General features: G+C 41.5%; 1 protein-coding gene across 1 annotated transcript; it reads left to right on the top strand.

Annotated features, from left to right (window-relative positions):
- The first annotated feature begins 5,369 nt into the window (after nt 1-5,369).
- Nucleotides 5,370-19,908, top strand: LOC148886578 (neuronal migration protein doublecortin-like). The gene is made up of 7 exons (XM_089016313.1): nt 5,370-5,678; nt 8,015-8,430; nt 10,125-10,468; nt 15,106-15,208; nt 16,051-16,140; nt 17,205-17,302; nt 17,385-19,908. The coding sequence occupies exons 2-7, from the start codon at nt 8,064-8,066 to the stop codon at nt 17,439-17,441; spliced, it is 1,059 nt and encodes a 352-aa protein (XP_088872439.1). The 5' UTR covers nt 5,370-5,678; nt 8,015-8,063; the 3' UTR covers nt 17,442-19,908.
- The last annotated feature ends 308 nt before the right edge of the window (nt 19,909-20,216 follow it).

Genomic DNA, 20,216 nt, shown 5'->3' with positions numbered 1-20,216 from the left:
CAATGGCTGAAGGAGGAGAAGAAATGCATTTGGTTGCAGATTTTCTGTGATAGCCATTTTTAAGATGGACTTTTCTAGAAATGATGGACATCACGAACAAAGGTCAGACAGTTATTTCCTTGCTAATGGTACACCACATCTTTTTCAGTCTGGATTCATTCAGACTTAGCTCTACTGAAGGCCTAGCGATGAAATCCACAGCCCGCCACTGTTGGATACATTATTTCTCGTTCCCTTTGAAAAGACAGCATTTTTAAGAAAAGCCACATATTAGATTCACTCATCTATGTATACTTGAGATAATGGCTGATAAATCTGAAATATAAAGAGACTCCCAGTTGCGGCCTCGTTTGGTTTTCATTGTCCCTCCTGACATTTTGGAGGCTAAATTACAGGTTTTCAATGACATGGGCATAATGACAGTTTCCGACTATTTTGTTTGCTAATGAGGCTGTCAAGATGCCAGCAGGGCATATTGAGGAGGGGTTGCCGAGTGGAGGGTAAAGTATTAGTCACGTTCACGGCGAGCACATTGCACATTTCCTTTAAACGTCCCCTTCTTGATCTGAGGGGCCTGTCATCCACCTCCAAAAAGCCCCTCATTAGAAAATCCTCCAGGCAGACAAAGCTACTTGCAATGGCACATGCGCTGAAGAGCAGACAGAATAAAAAAAGTCTGGTCTTGATTGTTTTTTTTTTTTTTTTTTGATCCGAGGCTTAAATCTAATTTATCCACTAAGAGAACCACCTAATGGTACAATCCTCCTGTTTAGCGCTTATCCATCCACCATATTCTAAAGCCTCCCCACGTGCAGGAGGAGTGACTCACGGGCATTCTTGAAATGATTGAGAACAATGGCGAAGACGTAAAAAACAAAGAACGAGGTTGATTCAGCAGCGGCGTGGATGACGCTGCCAACGGTTCGCGGGAAGCGTCCTAATAAACGACTCATCACATGATCTCATCCTTTTGTTGCCTCCATGTTTTACTGCTTTTCGTCCTGCTGATCAGGCTTCCAATAATCATCTGGGGGGGGGGGGGGGGGGGGGGGGTGGATTCCGTCTGTAAATAAGCTAGCGTGGTATCTGATAAGGCTGTATTTACTGCTGACTTTACGGTGGAGGTCTAATGTGCTCATCTTTCCATTTACTAGAAATCCACTTCGGTTGTTCCTGATGTCATTTATTGTCTTTTTTTGTGGGCGGGATTATGCAAAAAAATGTTGCGCCTACAACAAAAGTTATTATAAACTGAAGTGGATTCAGGGAATTTCCATCCGCATTGTTGTTTATGCGGCCCATCACAATTTATACTTCCTGTTTCTTGCCAAAAAGGGTTTTTAATTGTATTTTGGTGGACAATCTATACCACGGGTGTCAAAGTCAAGGCCCGCGGGCCAAATCCGGCCCGCCACATCATTTTTTTCGGCCCGCTAAAGCAAATCAAACTTGTTAAATTCCATGATGATTGCTAAAATCTGAGCCAAAATTTCATATTTTTGGATGTCAACCACAATAAAAGTCATTATTCTTGACTTCAGATTTGAAAACGAGTTATTCATTCATTTACTGTGTGCTCTATATGTAATATTTGAAGGGATTTAAACATTCTAATGGGTTCCCCAAATTCATAACGGCCCTCGAGAGGAAACCATAACTACAATGTGGCCCGCGGCAAAAAATGACTTTCACACCCCTGATCTATACCAACATTTTTTGTTGTTGACATTTTTTCATGATCCTAAGCAGTATTGTTCTAAACGCAATATGTTTAAACAAAAAAAACAGAACAAAAATCAACCACGGAACTGTGAGGCAGGTATGCTAACCACTAGCTTACAATGCTACGCACGTTTTGATCAAATTAATCTTTAATTTGTCAGCGACTTGCGAATGCGAATGAACAAAATTGAAACGCAAGGATAATGTTGATAAATAAGGAAGCCATTTCGGGAGATTTGGGATTTCACACTCAACGGACCCCCCATTAGCTTTGTCGCAAGCGCGTTTGTCTGTTTTCGCGCGAGTACTTGAGGTCGGCGCCTGCGTGTAAGCCAGCCTCACAGCATCTGGCCCTGGAGTGCTTCCCTCAAGGTCACGCAGACGGCGAGTGTTGATGGACGACTTTGTGTCGTCGTTTCCCCCCCACTCCCACCCCCGCCCCCTGTGCGTGCCGATTCGGCAAACCGCTGCGTTGATTTGCTTCCTGGAGACCGCAGCGGTGACTCCGCAAAACGCTGAAGTGGGGATTTAAGCGAGACAATGATGAAATGTGTTGGGACTGCTGAGATGGAAGCTTTCCCGGCACATTATCATCATTGTCGCGTCGTTTCATGATGTACACGAAAGACTGGGTACAAATAGAGGACGCAATTAGGAGTGAGACGTATTGATAAGGTGCCATGACCAAAACAGTCCAAACACATTTCTTATATGTATATTTTTGTGGGGTCTTGTGTCAAACAAACTCTAGCGTCGCTGACAAATAATTGGCTGGCTTTTTTTCCCCAACCAAATTAGCAACTGTGTCATTCAAAGCTATCGGCGGGCGTGCAAGCAATGTGCTTCTGTTTCCTGTGTCCTGCTTTCGGCAACGTTTATTGAATAAAGCGATTGAAGGACCTGTTATGAATAACAATTCGCTCTAAGTAGAGTTGTTAAGCTGTATTTGGTTAACTTTACTGGTACACATATTTTAAGCAGTGGCGGACTGTCAAGGTCAGGTAAGCCTTCTCTGCTGGCCTAAAAATATCTGAATTACAGACTGATGTTAATGATATATTTTGTCCATGAATTCTTATTAAATAATGAAAAATTGTCTTTCAGCTTCCTTTCATTACTTTTCTTCTGTTGTGCTGCTTCCAGATGTGTGTTTACATATTTTACCATTTCACCAATCACATTTCAGTCATCATTTGTTACCAGGGTCACAATACTACCTGGACGCCTTCACAATCAGTTCTGCAGGCCCTATCGTATCAAATGTGTCGATCAAACTGTTGCTGTAACCAATAAGATTTCAAGTTGGCAACCCCAAAGAGGTACCAAAGCCTTCTTGAAGGCGCTTGTCAACGTCAGAGTTCTCGCAAACTATCATTGGCTATTGACTAGCCAACCATAGTTTGCGAAAACTGCTTTTAATCACTATCCGCTAGTGACAAGAGCATAGTGGCCAGAGCAAGCATACTGTATCGGTAGCGAGCTGCATGAGCAAATATATTGTGTTTATTTGATAGCGGTTTTGTCAACACAGTTATTTTCTGGCTAATGGTATCCTCTAGTGGACCTGTAGTAAATCACACCATGCTTTTTTTCAGTTTGGATTAATTCAGACATAGCACTACTGAAGGCCTAGCGATGAAATCCACGACCCGCCACTGATTTTAAGGAATATGCATTTCTGTTTTCGACCTAAATAACCACCATGATCCAGATTTGGCTCTGGTGCTTTATATTTTTCAGAAAAGCAGTTACTATTTTTTTTTTTTGCTTGTGCAGCCAAATCAGGCAGTGTGTTCCCATTCAGACTTTAGTATTTTAATACTAATTTCATGCTAGGAAGAGGAAATGGAAGATTTGGATCCTGTCTCTTCCGTGAACACTTGGATGAACGGGAAACGCTTGGCTACAAGGCATCCAGCCGAGAGCGGAAAATCCAAATCTGCTGCTTCCCCCCCTGCCATGTATTGACAGCGTGTAACCGGGCCCTCTGCAGTCAGTCGGGTGGGGTAGGGCAGCTCTGAGGGAGTCCATCACTGTGCATTAAGAGCTATGCGTGACACGCAATGGCGAGGCACCACGCTGTGGCGACAGCTGAGTTTAAAAGTGATGCCTGGACTCATTAGAATAAATTTGTATCCAAAATGGTGATATTATTCATTGGTGTTGTGGTGTATAATGCTAGGTGGCGTTTTTCTTCAACTATGGTCACAAAGTTAATAGGAACAGTTTGAAACATTAGACATGTGCACTATGGCCCACAACATGAAGTCACAAAAGACATCATTTCTCTCGGTTGAAGTTTCCGACAGGGGAGTTCCTTTTCTTCACATTATTTGGATAATTGGGCTTTGTCCTTGGATGCTGTTGGCTTGTTGGGAGTATCATATGGATCCCCTTGTAGCCTTCTAGCTCACCTTTGCCTCCATTTGACAAGCGGTTTTGTTTAAAAAAAATGCCTCCACCTTTACCATAACGGTCTCAATGTGCAACCCGCACAGCATTCAAGCATATACATTACTGACGTCCATTCAATGTTGAACTCCGATCCTCCCTTTAAGGCCTCGGACACAAACGATTTCATATTTCCACCACGGGCAGACATAAATCAAGGGTGAAGAATGTACTTTATTTACACCTTTCAACTCCCCCGGCTGTCGTGGATTCATTCCAGACTGGAAGTTCATGTGCCCTTGAGCAAAGCTTCTCCGACAAGTGCTCCCGGGAGTACGTTTATGTTGCTTAATGTACTACACACACTACTGTTTTCAGCTCAAACTGGAAAACAAAGAGGGAGATAGAGGGAGAGATAGAGAGAGAGAGTGAGAGACAGAAAATGAAAGGGTGAGGGAAAAAGGGGGAGAGAGAGCGACAAAAAGAGAAAATGAGAGTGAGAGAGAAAGTAAATGAGAAAGAGAGAGAGAGAGGGAGAGAGAAAGAGAGAAAATGAGACAGTGAGAGAGAGAGAGAGAGAGAGGGAGAGAGAAAGAGAGAAAATGAGACAGTGAGAGAGAGAGAGAGAGAGAGAGAGAGAGAGAGAGAGAGAAAGAAAATAGAGTGTGTGTGTGTGAGAGAGAGAGAGAGAGAGAGAGAGAGAGAGAGAGAGAGAGAGAGAGAAATAAATGAGAAAGAGAGAGATGAGAGAGCAAGCGAGAGAGATAAAATGAGAGACAGAGAAAGAAAATGACAGAGTGAAAGAGGGAGAGAAAGAAAGAGAGAAAGAAAATGTGAGCGAGAGAGACAAAATAATAGAGAAAAAATGAGAGAGAGAGAGAGAGAGAGAAAGAAAATGAAAGAGTGAGAGAAAAATGGGGGGGAGAGAGAGAGAAAAGATGAGAATGAGAGAGAGAGAAAGTTAATGAGAAATAGAGAGAGTAAGAGAGAGGATGAGAGAGCATGTGAGAGAAAGTAAATGAGAAAGAGAGACAGATGAGTGAGCAAGAGAGAGAGAGAAAATAAGAGAGAAAGAAAATGACAGAGTGAAACAGGGAAAGAAAGGGAGAGAGAAAGAAAATGTGTGAGAGAGAAAGAAAATGTGAGCAAGAGAGAGAGAGAAAATGAGAGAGTGAGCTAGAGAGAAAAGAGAGAGAGGGGGAGAGAGAAATAGAAAATAAGAGAGAGAGAAAGTGAAAGAGAAAGAAAATGAGAGACAGACAGAAAGAACGAGAGAGAGAGTGAGCTTCCATCTGACTCAAAACCTAATGACCCACTTTTTTCCTGGCACCAATAATACGTATTGATCAAAGTGGGCGTGCCCACCACCTACGCGCCGGCACTAGGACCCAGCGGACTCCCAGTGAATCAAGCAGGCAGCGACCGGCAGACAAAGGCGAGCAGAGACGGCGTGGACTTTTTTCCCCTTCTTCTTCCCTGCAGCGTTGACTCACGAGCACGTACACGCTCGGACACACTCCCACTTGTGCACACGCTCCGTTCAACTGCCACAAGCATCCACGCAGGTGAGTCGTTTGCGGGTACAAAAAGAAGATTTTAGTTTTTTTTTTAGACTTTACAAAACAGCGTTTGAGTTATTTTCCAAGTTATGGATATATATGAGAGTTGCTTTGTAGCATTTTGTACATTTTGTAACAAACAAAGAAAGAAAACCCGTCGTCTGCCATGTGCAAGTAATTGTTATCAGGAAATGATGCAGTCAATTAAATGAACTTTGCTGCCACCATTTTGTGAGGTCATCTAGATGACATTTTATGTGGGGCGACAGTGTCACATTCTGAGTTTAAAGTCGCCGGTAGATAACCAACAACCCCCCCCCCCAAAAAAAAAAAAAAAAAAATACAAAAGGCATTATTCCCCCGCCCATACAATCAGGCTTGCTCTATTGGAATGTAATCAATTAATCTGATTGATAGTAAATGTTCTGGGAATGTGAATTGAAATGATAAAATAAATAGACGAGCGCGGTTATCCGTAGTAGCACGCGCTATGATGGGTGATGTCACCTTAAAAAATGAAAGCTTGGATGCAGACAATGGACTGTCCTTCCATTTAGTGCTCTGAAGAGGAAGGGTCATTTTTTTGGGGAGTCGCAGATGGCCTCGGAACCTGCTCTTTGTCACTTTACGCGCACCACCGGTCACACCCCTGTCACCAAAGCTCTTGTAAAACCCACCCGAGGGCTTCTTGTGGATTTCAAAGGCCATGGATGATATTTCTGCGGTCTACATGGAATGCTGAGGGTTTTTTTGGAGCTCGTGAGACATTTAGTTTGTGGGTCTCAAACAGAAATTGCTTTTATTTGCCGTAATACCACTTTGCTATGTTCTGAAGTTGTGAATTGTGAAGAAAAAAAATGGTTAAAAGTAGCAAGCAAAAGTGTTGGGATAGAATGAATCAATCAGGAAATGGACTCGAACCCCGAGTCGCACCTGAATTGAATTAATGTAGGACAATAAATGCTTCTAATGTTGTGGAAAAGCCAAACCAGGTATGCAAATGATTGGTTGGCTGACTTTTGGTGGAGAAGAATTTGCATATGACCTCAATACGAACAGAGATGTCCTTCTCAACAAACTTTTATCAACACTCACTTAACCATCCCATTATCCTTATTTTGGTGTAGAAACTAGAATATTCTTCTAAAATGTATAGCAGCTGGTGTACTTGACGTTGAGTATCGAAATGGGGTGCAGGTGAGGTGTGGGTGTAGCGACGCAACTGTGCTTAAGTTCGAAATAGATGGCTGGTCCTCCATTGTTGGGACTCCTCAACTCAAAGCGCGGCTTGGTGATTGTTTAATGGGCAGTAATTTGCATATTTAACTCAAGTAGCAGGAGGAGCATTTAGCCTCATTGAAAATCATGTTTCACTTGTTAGATATCTATCCGCAGAGCAATGTGTCCAAGGTGCGGCCCGCGGGCCAAATGCGGCCCACGGTCAATTTTCATCCGGTCCGCAGCCTCTGTCATAAAAGCAATAACGTCTCGCCCACATGTAGCGTTGTTACTTGTGTGTGCTCAGTGCGGCCATCTAGAGGCTCAATTAGAACAGCAAATTAGTACGAGTAATCGACTGAATGAGCCCCCCAATTTCCGACAATAGCGATTTTCTAAATTAAAAAAATCTAAAATGGCGCCAATCAATAATTGTGTTCAACTGTTACAAAAAGTTAAAGTGACGTTAAATGACTATTCAATTCCATTAAATTTTGATATGCATGTTTCAAATGAACCAAAACACATGTTTAGGATAGCTAAAAAAAAAAAAATGTGAATCACAGAATGGCTCGCTGAAATGTATTTAAATTATTTGCTGTTATATGGAAAAGAATGTCCACCTTACATTTTTAACACACCAAATGGCAACACCCTTTGCAAAAAATTTGGACACCATGGGTGCCGATAAAGCGCTGGTCAGACCTCTGGCAATGTGTTTCCCTTCCACAAGGGGGGAGCATTTCCCTTTTTTCCATGTTAGCGCTTTATTCCAGCTTAAGCAGCTGTTAAAGCGCTATATAAACAAAATATGTATGTATTGTATTGTATTGTATTGTATTTTGTACAGCTGTCCCCATTTCAAGCTCAGATAACTCCAGACCCATATGATTTAGGAATTAACTCTTTTTTTGATGATGAAAGAAAAGAGTCTAAGGTTTCTAACACTGCATTGAATGTTGATGTAGTCCTAAAACTCAATATTCTGTGGGTCCTGGAATTCGAGTGATGACAAAAACCCTGGCACTGGAGTGGACACATTTTTTTTTCCACGTCTGGCAGTGAATGAGTTAATATTGAATACTACCTAGTTATCAATCTTGTATGTTTTTGGCAATTTGTAGGATTTGTGGAGCCGTCCCACTGCAAAAGTACGCCCAACTCTTTCTCGCCATGGAGCTCGACTTTGCACACTTTGACGAGCGAGACAAGACGTCGCGATCCCCACGCGGCGGCGGCCGCTTGAACGGACTCCCCAGCCCGACGCACAGCGCCCATTGCAGCTTCTACCGTACGCGCACCCTGCAAGCCCTGAGCAACGAGAAGAAAGCCAAGAAAGTCCGCTTCTACCGAAACGGCGACCGTTATTTCAAGGGCATCGTGTACGCCGTGGCCAGCGACAGATTTCGCACCTTCGACGCCCTACTGGCCGACCTGACGCGCTCGCTTTCCGACCACATTAACTTGCCTCAGGGTGTCCGCTTTATCTTCAGCATCGATGGCGCCAGTCGGATCTCGGCGCTGGATGAACTGGAGGAAGGTGAGCTGGAACAGACGCACACGTGGCAAAATGAAGTTTGAATTTGACAATTGTAATTTCTTATTTGAGAAATTGAGTTATTTTTTTAAAGGGGGAGGAGCTATATTGATAGTTGTTCATCTTGTGTGGTAGAATTGCTCAATTTCCTACAACGCTGTTTTATTTTTTTGTCTTTGCTGTAATATTGGCACATTTTGGCTAATTGTTGCCTTCTGTGCTTTTTTTTTTGCCAAATGTTCTCTCTTTTATCCTCCCCTCCCTCTTTTCACCTTCTGTTTTTTGTTTCTCGTGCTTTCCATACTTTCTAAGCTACATTACATGACCAGAGTTAAAGCTACTTTCTGAAAATGGAAGCATCCGGTGACATGAAACCTTCATAGTGTGCTCTGCTTTAGATGAGTTGGATTGGATTAGCCTTTATTAGTCTTGCAGTGGAGAAATTTACATTTCACAGCAGCAAAATGATGAAAGTAAAAGGAAAGGAAGAAGTAGAAAAACAAAATACAGGAGCTGCTGTAAACGTAGCCACTCTCACAGCGCCATCTTGAAGTCAAAACAACAATAAAAAAAAAAACAAATATGACACAACACAAAACACGCTTTCTGCACCATCTTTTTTGAATGAAGCAGTTCGGGATGAAACAGGAGAGGATCAAAGCGTCCTTTTCACCAGTGGATCAAGGACATCATGGTGAAATGTGCACATCTGCTAAAAGCTAAATGTTGAAAGCAAGCACGGAGATTCAGTATCCTTTAACGAAGAGAGATTGTCTCCCATCTCCTGCCCCATGTAAATCCGCTTCAATTCCAAGGCGCGACAGTGCGGCCTATTCTTCTTTTCCTTTCGTCTTTTTCCGAATCAATGTCCTCCATCAGGCACAAAAAAGCACAATTGCCCCAACTATTCAGCGATGACAGTCAAATGGCACTAACACTCCTTCCAAATCAAAAACGGTGCTGGCATATTCGGGCTACCGAAAAGGCGCAACCGCTCAGCACAGTCTCCTCCTTGATGAATGTCGTGACCAAAAAATGCTCAAAAAACTCTCCGCAAAAAATGCTCAAAAAACTCTCCGCATCCATTCCACACGACGCACAACAACAAGTGAAAAAAGAAAACACAAAAACAACAACAAAAGCATTTGCTGACGGCTGCCTACTCAGGCGCCATCTTGGAATTGTCAATATCACGAAAAGTATCCAGTTGGTTTAAAATGGCCGCTTGGTGTTGCGCGCTACTAAACTAGCCTAGCTCAGTTTCATATCTCTATTTACGATTTTTAGTTGTATTAAGTTCATCCTGTCTACTATCTGTAAGATAAGAATCTGTTTTAAATTTACGATGTTTGTTGCGTACTTAATGTTGTCGACTGTGCGTGACAAAATGGCCGCCCCTGTGAGATGATAAAAAAAAGTGAATTTGAATGTGTAATTTTTAGTCCACCGACAGAATATTGTGATAGGAACTAGTCAGGCGAATTTATTTATTTAATGGATTAATTATTGTCTACAAACGTGTTTATCCTTGAATAGAAATACTCTTGTTGGATTAAACTTGAAACTCCCTCTGAACATTTCAATTAGATTTAAAGGTTAAATTTCTCTGCGGGAGTAATGAGAGCGCCACCGGGACGCTCCAATTTCCACACGGCGGTGAAACGCTAACCTGACGCCGTGTTGCGCTACCTTCTCAGGGGAAAGCTACGTTTGCGCTTCAGAGAACTCCTTCAAGAAAGTGGACTACACCAGGAACGTCAACCCCAACTGGTCGGTGAACGTGAAGGCCTCGGCCAGCCAAAGGAACATTCAATCGTTGGCGGCCCGCGCCGCGAGCGAGCCCAGGGAGCAAAGCAAAGATTTCGTTCGACCCAAACTGGTGACGGTGATGCGAAGCGGCGTCAAGCCGCGCAAGGCCGTGCGCGTCCTGCTCAATAAGAAGACGGCGCATTCTTTCGAGCAGGTGCTCACCGACATCACCGAAGCCATCAAGCTTGAAAGCGGGGTGGTTAAAAGGATCTACACGCTGGATGGCAAACAGGTACGCCCTTGCCCCGCCCACTTTTTGAGTTTTCTAACCACGATGCGTTCAAGGTAATCCAGTAAAAAAGCATTATTGATGCAGTGACTGCCCCTCCCTGACTTTACCCGCTCCTCCTCCTCTTACCATTGCATAGCGATAGCTGCTAGGCCTGGTTGCTAGGTAACCACATCCCCGGCACAAAGAGAGAGCGCAGCTGGTGTGGATCGGTCTCCCCGATTTCACATCTCGCAATCTCGTGGGTGTGAAAGTTGACAATCAATGCAGGTTATGATGTGATTGATTGGTTTGTTATTTTTGACTACATTTTGGACCCAAATTAATTTGACACAGTGCTGCTTTTCATTTGTGTCGAAAATGGGTGGGGCCAACACATTCAGCAGTAATTTACCATCTTTGGAGGCTTTTTTTTTTTTGCTGACAAGGCGGTTAATTGTTCCCATTGTCTTAAAACGCATCTGATAAATTTCGCATTGAATTAGCTTTTATCTAATCCCCGATGGATCTTTTGTGTTGAATCTGCAGTGTGTGGTTTGTATTGAATTGATTAATGCTAATTTGTAATTAAATACATGCCACATGCTAGATTGGCGAAACGGTTTGGTTAAGCTGCATTTCTGACCATGCTTTAAATTGTTTTTTTTAATTGTTCATCTGTGTAACAATGAGTAGGCGGACTTCCTTGTCACCGACAATAAAAAGGCTAATGACACGGAATGATTTGCAGCATAGAAGATGGATGCAGATATGCGTTTGTGGCGTCTTAAAGGCCAAATGCGTCTGCTAAGAGGGGAAGAATGGTCTGCTTTTTTGCAGTCGGCCCGCTCTCTTGGCCTCGCTGCGGAAGCTGTTGTCATGGCGATAAGCTCTACCGGGATGGATTCGGGGTTTTTTTTTTTACAAAGGCTGTGAGATGCTGAGTGGGCTTTTTTTGTGATTTACGTTTGGGTGTTCACTATTCATTTCACTTGGAAGATATCACTTCACACACACACACACACTCACACTTAGCTTTAAATCAGGGTGTGGTCAGCGTATATGGAGCAGCCATTTTAAAACCATCAACTCGTAACCTCGGGGGAGGAGGAAGAATTGTATTTTAATGACGCTCTGGCTAATATCAGTCAGACAAATAGGATGCTGGCTTCCTCCAGGATGTGGGAGGGACTATGGGGGTTGGGGGGGGGGGGGGCAACCAGATCAGACACCAGCTGGCCCCCCATGACTGTGCAGATCTATCTCAGCCGGAATAACTCATGTGTGTTTCAGATGAGGGTTAATCGGAAAGTGCTGTTGGTGCACCAAGGTCACATGGAGGTCATAGAAGCTCGCGAACTCGGTGGAGATGCTATGGCCATTCTGTGTGTGGTTATTTCGCCAGGTGGCATCTCAGGATGCCTTAGGTTGAACTAGTTTCTTAAATAGCTCTGTCCCGAAGGGGCTAGTGGGATTGTTGGAGGGACCTACTTTTTCTTCACAAACTTCAAATCGTCAAAAGCTCATTTGTCATCTTTATGGTGATAAATACACTCGACCCCATCGGGAGGTCATGTTTTCTTGACAGCTGGTCAAGCAGAGATTGGGGGCGGGGGTCTGAGTGGAAGGTGGGTGGAGTTTGGGGGAGGGTGTTTCAGTGGGATGTGACAGGAGAAGCCTCTGATTTATAGTCGTGCAGAATTTATTCTTTAAAAAAACCACAATACTGAACATTTTATTTCATATTCTTGGATTTGAGGTCTTTTTTTGTCCCCTCCCCATCTTGAAAGCCGATACATTTCCAAGCTGTTTTTCTGTGTCATACCTAAAGCAACTTTGACAGTTTTTTTTGATCAATTGTAGATAGATCTGAATACTAATAGGTCCAATGTGTATTGCTTGCAATTTTTTTTATTATTAGAACTTTTAAATTTATTGAATTTTGAATTCATTTTATGTGGGTGATTTTTTTTTTTTTTTAATGTATTTTTTTGCAGGGCGGGGATAGATGTAGACATTTCCGAGTACAGTTTTGACACGAAAGGAAAATAGAACAATTTGTTTATACACGTAGTGACATATCAGTTCATTCACGAATTTATTTGGGAATTGAAAATATGACGTAGAGCGCCATTCCCTAATTCTGGTTTTGTTTTTTTCATGCTTGGATGCCGATAAAGCGCTTGCCAGACCTCTGGCAATGTTTTTCCCTTCCACGGGGGGCAGCATTTCCCCTTTTTTCCCCATGTTAGTGCTTTGTTCCAGCTTCAGCTGTTGTTAAAGCGCTATATAAACCAATGTATATGTATAGCATTGGATTTTGGACAGCCGCCCTCATTTCAAGCTCATATAACTCCAGGCTCATGAAACTTAGCAATTAACTCTTTTTTTTTTTCTGATGAAAGAAGCGATATATGAACCAATATGCATATTTTGTATTTTGGACAGCTGCCCTCATTTCAAGATCAAATAACTCCAGACCCATATAATTTAGGAATGAACTCTTTTTCTAATGAAAAAAAAAGAGTGTCTCAGGTTTGTAACGCTGTACTGAATGTTTATGTAGTCCTAAAACTCAATATTCGGTGGGTCGTGAAATTTGAGTGACAATGACAAAAACCCTGGCACTGGAATGGACGCATTTTTGCACATCGTCTGCCAGTGAATGAGTTAATCTCAATTGTTGATGGTGACCCAATTGGATGTTGGAAAGGCGGGTAGTCTGGCCTGCACAGTGTCCACAGCTGCCTTTTGAGTGCATGCGTATTCCCGCTGAGAGTTTAAGGTGGCGGTCTTTCCGATAACCAGGTTATCCATTTAATCGTCTCTCTTCTTAAAGCTTCTTAAGACATTCCAGCCTCTCCCCTGCAGGCTGTTGTTGGTGGTGGGGGGTATCTCCCTGAAGCTACCATATCTTCTTGCCACACCCATAGTCATGAAAAGTAACATGCATCGAATCCTTTTACTGATGCTTAAAAATGCATTGTGAAAATAGCACTGGCTAGCTAATTAGCAGGTAGCTAATTACCATTTAATCCCATGAGTCAAAGTATAATCTCTACTCATCACTGTGGATCATCCTTATTTTTAATCCAGTTGGCAGGGGAAGGGCGACGGGGTGCGGGGGTCACTAAGCGCACTATGAGCCATTGAGAGGGTGGGTACAGCTGTTGGATGCCATGCCAGGAAGTCGCCAGTTCACACTTGGATCTTGTTGGCCAGAACAGCTGCTTGGGCAGGCGGGACCTTCCCGAATTATCTGCAGCTCATAGTTTAGATGTGTATCAGCAAATGTGATATGATGCGTCGCCAAATGTGGCGTCCATCACATCTCATCTTCAATATATGGTGTGCTAATAGTGAAACTTATATATATTTCTGGACAAAAGTACGAAATGGATCATCAAGAAATATGAAGTAAAACGATTTTGGTGCCAATGTATTGAACAAGCTAATATGCTAAAGAGGCCTTTCAGATTGAAAAGCAAAGCAGAAGGTGCACTAAGGGCATAACAGCTGCCGCGGATTTAAAAGTTCCCCCAACGATGGAAGTTGAATGATTAAATGTTACAGCAAAGACGTCCGTAACCTTATACGACAATGTCTGAGGGCTTGTTGTGTCAGTGGGCTTTTCGGAATTGGCGCTTGTGTTTTTCCAATGTCTACTACTTGAGGTAATAACAGTTGCCTGTTTATAGCATATTAGCATTAGCGCTGTCAAATGATAATTGGTGTCTGTATTCAAGTTAAGAATACTCATTCACTGCCAGACTATGTACAAGAATGTGTGTTTTTTTTTTGTTGTCATTTTCACTCAAATTGCAGGATCCACAGAAAATATTGAGTTTTAGGACTACATAAACATTCATTTTATACAACTAAAGCAATGAGACAGCCAGCTAGCATTTAGAAATGAAGGAAAAAGAATGCCCATTTCAAGGTAATAGCATTGTCATCAAATAGTGAGTAGTTTTACTTTGACTGTTATTGTGCCGATGACTATTTTATATGAGTTCGTGGTGTACACTTTGGGTTGAGTGAACGCTGGTCACCCGCGGAAAAAAAAATGTTCTTATCCTGAGCCTGTAAAGTGCCCTTGAGAGATTTGAAAGGCACTTATAGATACAATTTATTATTGTTATAATTCAATTGAGAGTAAGAAACCTTAGACTCTCATCTTTCATCTGAAAAGCATTAATTTCTAAGTTATATGGGTCTGGAGTTATCTGAGCTTGAAATGGGGGCGGTTGTTAAAAATAGAATACAAAGCATACATATTGATTTATATAGCGCTTTAACAACAATTGAAGCTGGAACAAAGCGCTAACATGGACAAAGGGCAAATGCCCCCCCCCCCCCCCTGGAAGGGAAAAACACTACCAGAGGTCTGACCAGTGCTTTATTGGGACCCCCCCCCCCCCTGCAAGAAAAACCAAAACTGGCGCTCCATGTCACACGAATAAATTCGAAAATGGCAGCGAATTAGTTAAATTCATCATTTTTTTACCGTGGGGAAGAAACACAGATAAAATATTAATTCAGCAACAAATAAGTATTTACCCACCCCATAAAAAAGTCATAATGTGATAAGTGGCTAACATCATGAATAATAATCCCTCTATGTGATTTTTTTTTTTTCTCTCCCCGTTCTCACTTTCTAGGTGACTTGCCTTCAAGACTTCTTTGGGGACGATGACGTCTTCATTGCATGTGGACCTGAGAAGTTCCGCTACGCCCAGGATGACTTCTCTCTGGATGAGAATGGTAATTGGCATATGCGTTAATCAAAATCCCATACACAAACTCTTAAAAAAAGGTGCTTTGCTTTATTAATATATGTATCAACATTTCAACTGCGGTTGCAGTAGTGTGAAACTGTTCAGCAATCTCCCTAAGAGCTATTTTGTTATTTTAGTACCTCAATTGTGCTTAAATCGGCTTAATATTGCCTGTGGCGCTCAATAATTGTTGAGGAGGGGGGCGAAATGAGGAGACAGGAAAGGGATTTTCTTATCTCCAGGCAGCAGCGGGAATAAGCAAAAGGTAGGAAAAAGAGACATTAATCTGCCCGGCGACAGGCTGAGACCGACGAATGGGACGCGACTGACATCTTTGCGAAAGGTTCAAGCAATCCTCTTCGCATGTCTCTGTACTCACATCAAATCTTTTGTTCTTTTTCTTTCTTGTTTTTGAGTTGGTGACGGCTCCTCACCCTACGTCACTGAAGGAACGCCCCTGACCGAAAAAAGGACACATTGTAGCAGTCCTTCCATCACGTCAATGCATTTTGCTGTACTTGTTTGGTCTGAAAACTTTGTGTTGCACCAAAAAGTGGCAGAAGAGGGCGACAAAGCTCCGTGTAAGGAATTACAATTACAGGCTGATTAATTCCTTACACTGAGCTTTGTCGCCATATTCTGCCTCTTTTTTAGGGCTACATTTCCCCCCACCCCCTATTGCCTCAAAAGAAATTTACATTTCACAGCAGCAAAAACAAAATACAAGAGCTGCTGTAAAGGCAGCTACTGTTGAGGTGCCATCTTGAAGTAAAAAAATAATAATGTGACACAACACAAAATATATTTTCTCTTCCATTTCCATTTCAGAGTGCAGGGTGATGAAGAATCAGAAAGTTCATCGTAGTTTAATCAAGAGTCCCGGCTCGGTCAAACGCTGCAAGTCTCCCGCTGAATCAAGTAAGGTCCTTTTCTTGCAACTTGGTAAAATGGATTCCATGAGAGAATTCAGAAGATCACATCAACTGTGACGAGTTCATGTAACTCGTGATAATATTGTTGTGTGGCTTTTGGGTGGCGTTCTCCTTGATGGTGGATTTAGCAGAGTATTTTAAACACAATTTGTGTTTTAAATTGGATTGGATTAGCCTTTATTGTGGTTGCCACTCCTCACCCGCAGAAAAAGTATCCTGTGACTGTAAAGTGTCCTTGAGAGTTTTGAATGGCGCTTATAAATGAAATTTATTATTATTATTCAGAATCAGAAAACCTTTATTCGTCCCACAATATTATTATTATTAGTCTCACAGTGGAGAAATTTAGATTTCACAGCAGCAAAGTGATGAAAGTAAGCGGAAGAAGTAGAAAAACAAAACACAGGAGCTGCTGTAAAGGCAGCCACTCTCACGGCGCCATCTTGCAGCCAAAACAACAACAAAAAAACTAAATAACAAATAATGTGAGACAACACAAAAGACAGTCATTCAATCTTAAGCACTTTCTGCACCCTCTTTGTTGTATGAAGCAGTTCTAGATTAAAAAGAGGATCAAAGCGTCCTTTTCACCAGTGGCTCAGAGACATCATGGCGGAACGTTCACGTCTGCTCCGAGCTAAATGTTGAAAGTAAACGTGAAGCTGTAGCATCCATTGACTAAAAGAGACTGTCACGTAAATCCGCTTCAATTCCAAGCCGCGACCGTTCCACATCCAGTTTAACTTGCCACTCAGTGGACACCTAGCTGGATGTTTGCTCCAATTTTTTTTTAATCTCTTGTAGTCAGACAAAACGCTTATTTTAAAGCACTTTCACAACACTGGTGCTTCTCTCGGGTATGCATACAATTAGAACCAAACAAACGATCCCCCCTCCCCCCCCCTCCCCCCCCTCCAGCCTTTGGAGGAATGAAAATGACAGGGTAAAGTTGTGGCATAGAAAGAACAAAAAAAAAAACCTTCTACGGTGCTGCGTAAAATTAAACGCTGCTTTTGATTCCTGTGTAATGAGGTTTGTTTTTCCTCTCAGCCAATGGGACAGGCTCCAGCAGCCAAATTTCCACCCCGGTCTCAAAGCACTCGCCCACTTCAACCCCTACCAGTCCTGCGCTCGGCACCCAGCAGAAGGTACCAATCACACATGCTTTGTTTTTGTTTAAAAATTCTTCAACGCACCATTTCAACACTTTTTGTGTGTGTGTATTTACAGGACCTTTACCTGCCCTTATCTTTGGATGATGATGATTCTGTGGAGGAGTCCATGTAGACTCTGATTTGTTGATTTTTTTTTTTTTTTAAACGCTACATAGCTTTCCACGTCCTCTATTGCCACCTTATGGCCGAGGTAGCAACTAGAATTCATTTGCTGCTTCAGAATACACATTTACACATACAAAAATCACTTTTTTTGGCTTTTGAATTATTTTTTTTTTTTCAAATTGGCACCAAAATATTCCTCTCACCGTGGCACTTGCATAGTTTTCACTTTGTTTTTTTTAGAAGAACTTGTCACTCCTATCACAAAAAAATCTCAAGCAGCAATTTTTTTTAGGTCAAATCTGAATTTTGTACAACTTTCTATCCGTCACGTTCTCACCCTTTTAGGTCATACACACACGCTCACACAAGGAAGGTCCAGTGTTCAGAACCTCCTGTAAATACTTGTGCATAGTTCTGCTAAACGTTTGTTTTTTTTTCCTAGTCACCATTGCTGTGCTTCCACAACATCATAACATTTATTCAACTTTTTCAATGTGGAGTCAAAGTAAAAGAGGAACTAGAAAAATCTCCCATCGACATCAATACTTGTAATAACTATAGAGTTATTGACAGGGTAAGATTAAAAACGGATCCATATATTATTCCGATTTTACTGCTTTTAATTTGGCTCCATACATACAGTACAGTAGCAGGATCTACCTGGTGACATCATATACTTTTCGTGTTGTACATACTGCATTGCATGATTCTGTTGAATTACTTTAAAGCTTTAGGTTTATAAAAAAATGCTGATTTGAAGGACCTAATGATGCGTAAGATTGACCAAAGTTCAATTTGTTAATTTAGGCCAATCAGCAGACGGCAGTGTTTTAGACATGTTTTAATAAGTCACATAAATAAGTCAAGGTCACAAAGTGTGGCAGGATTTATTTAAAAATAAGTCACATTTTGGAGAAAGACACGGTAATATAAGCATGTTTCTCCTAATACACATTACTTTTTAATATCTTATAAAGTTTGCTAATTTATATGAAGGGTATACTTGTCTTGAATTTTTCTCTACCTTGAATTAACAATGTGAGCTATGAGCACTTGTACTTTTTTTTTTTCAAGGCTCTGTACGCAGCTCTTTTTAAAAATAATAAAGACGTATGTGTGTATTTTTTTCTGAAGAGTTTGCTCAGGTTTTGCAGGCAATCAAGCCCGAGACTCTTTTTATTCAATTGGATGACACTAAAGCACGACCAGCAGCGGGCAGTTTGAATGTCTGGATGGCACTATTACAATGCAGGACACCCCACCCCCCGACCCCTCTATCACACGTGCTGCCACTGTAGCTTCTTTCTCCCCCACCCCTACCCCCAAGTTCAACGTATATGCATTTGGATTTCAGAAATAATAAAAATAAAAATAAAATATCGATGCCATTTGCTATGACGTCATGAAAATGGCAACAATCGTATACAGACAAAAAGCTGTCAATCATTTAACTCATTCACTGCCATTTGACAAATTTATTCGGGAATTAATATGACGGAGCGCCATTCCCGAATGTGTTTTTTCATGCTTGGGTGCCAATAAAGCGCTGGCAATGTTTTTTTTTCTTTTCCACGAGCATTTCCCTTTTTTTCTAAGTTAGCGCTTTGTTCCAGCTTCAGCTATTGTTAAAGCGCTATATAAAACAAATGTGTATGTATTGCATTGTAATTTGGACAGCCGCCCTCATTTCAAGATCATATAACTCCAGACCCATCTAATTTAGGAAGTAACTTTTTTTCTGATAAAAGAAGAGAGTAAGGTTTCTTATGCTGCATTGCATGTTTGTGTAGTCCTAAAACTCAATATTCTATGGGTCCTGCAATTTGAGTGACAATGACAAAAACCATGGCACTGGAGTGGACATGTTTTTTGCACATGTCTGGCAGTGAATGAGTTAATATCCTAATGTGGAGAAATGCCATGAAGTTGCGACAAAAAAAAACAGAATTACGTCCTAATAGTTATGCTTATACTGTAGTTGGATTCATCTTACTAGTAGAATATTCAACAAAAACTCGGAACTGACTAAATGCCTTTCTGCGGTCATTGCAATCGATTTCCAACAGAGGGCGCTACCAAAATGTTTTTGCTCACCCTTTCATTGTGATTTTTTTTCCAAATATATCCTCTCAGTGCGTTTTCACCATCCCCAACATCGGTGCCTTGTTTTTGATCAAAACAAGTAGTGCTTGCTCTTTTTTAACAACTTTTTCTTCCAAATGAGGCCTACACACAATTCTCGTTTTGTAGACTTAGACACTTTATCACGGTGTAAATACTCTGCCTCCTGTGCTCTTTTTTTATATATATTCCACCTTTGCCTTTTCACACTTAATACATGATCGGTTTAATTCTTTGGGGTTTTGGAAAGGATTGTTGATGGTATTTCGCAATGTCAAACAGTGGCTTGTTTCAGTGCTTCATTCAATGTAATAACTGGCATCATTTTGCAATTAAAATATTTGTACAAGTGCTTTGTCTGTCATTATTTATACAGTGAGCGGGGTCGGGATCCCGGTTATGAAGTATTCTCTCATCAAGAACAGAAATTCCTTAATCCGGAATTATTTTTTTTTACCACTAAATGATAGCAAAGATCGATTCCGTACAAGGGAAATAGCGATATCCGGAACACAAAATCACAATCAATGTAAAATTGTGTAATTTCATGCTTGATATATGGGGGAAAAAAAACAAATTGACTCTTATTTTACAAAGAATTAAACTGCTTTCATATTATATTTTTTTTCAAGATTTTGTTTTTAGTTGATGCACATATTTT

This window comes from Hippocampus bargibanti, linkage group LG16 (genome assembly GCF_051943395.1).
Source record: "Hippocampus bargibanti isolate YZ-2025 linkage group LG16, ASM5194339v1, whole genome shotgun sequence".
In the NCBI taxonomy this organism is placed as follows: Eukaryota; Metazoa; Chordata; class Actinopteri; order Syngnathiformes; family Syngnathidae; genus Hippocampus; species Hippocampus bargibanti.
This window is presented reverse-complemented; position numbering and strand designations above follow the sequence as displayed.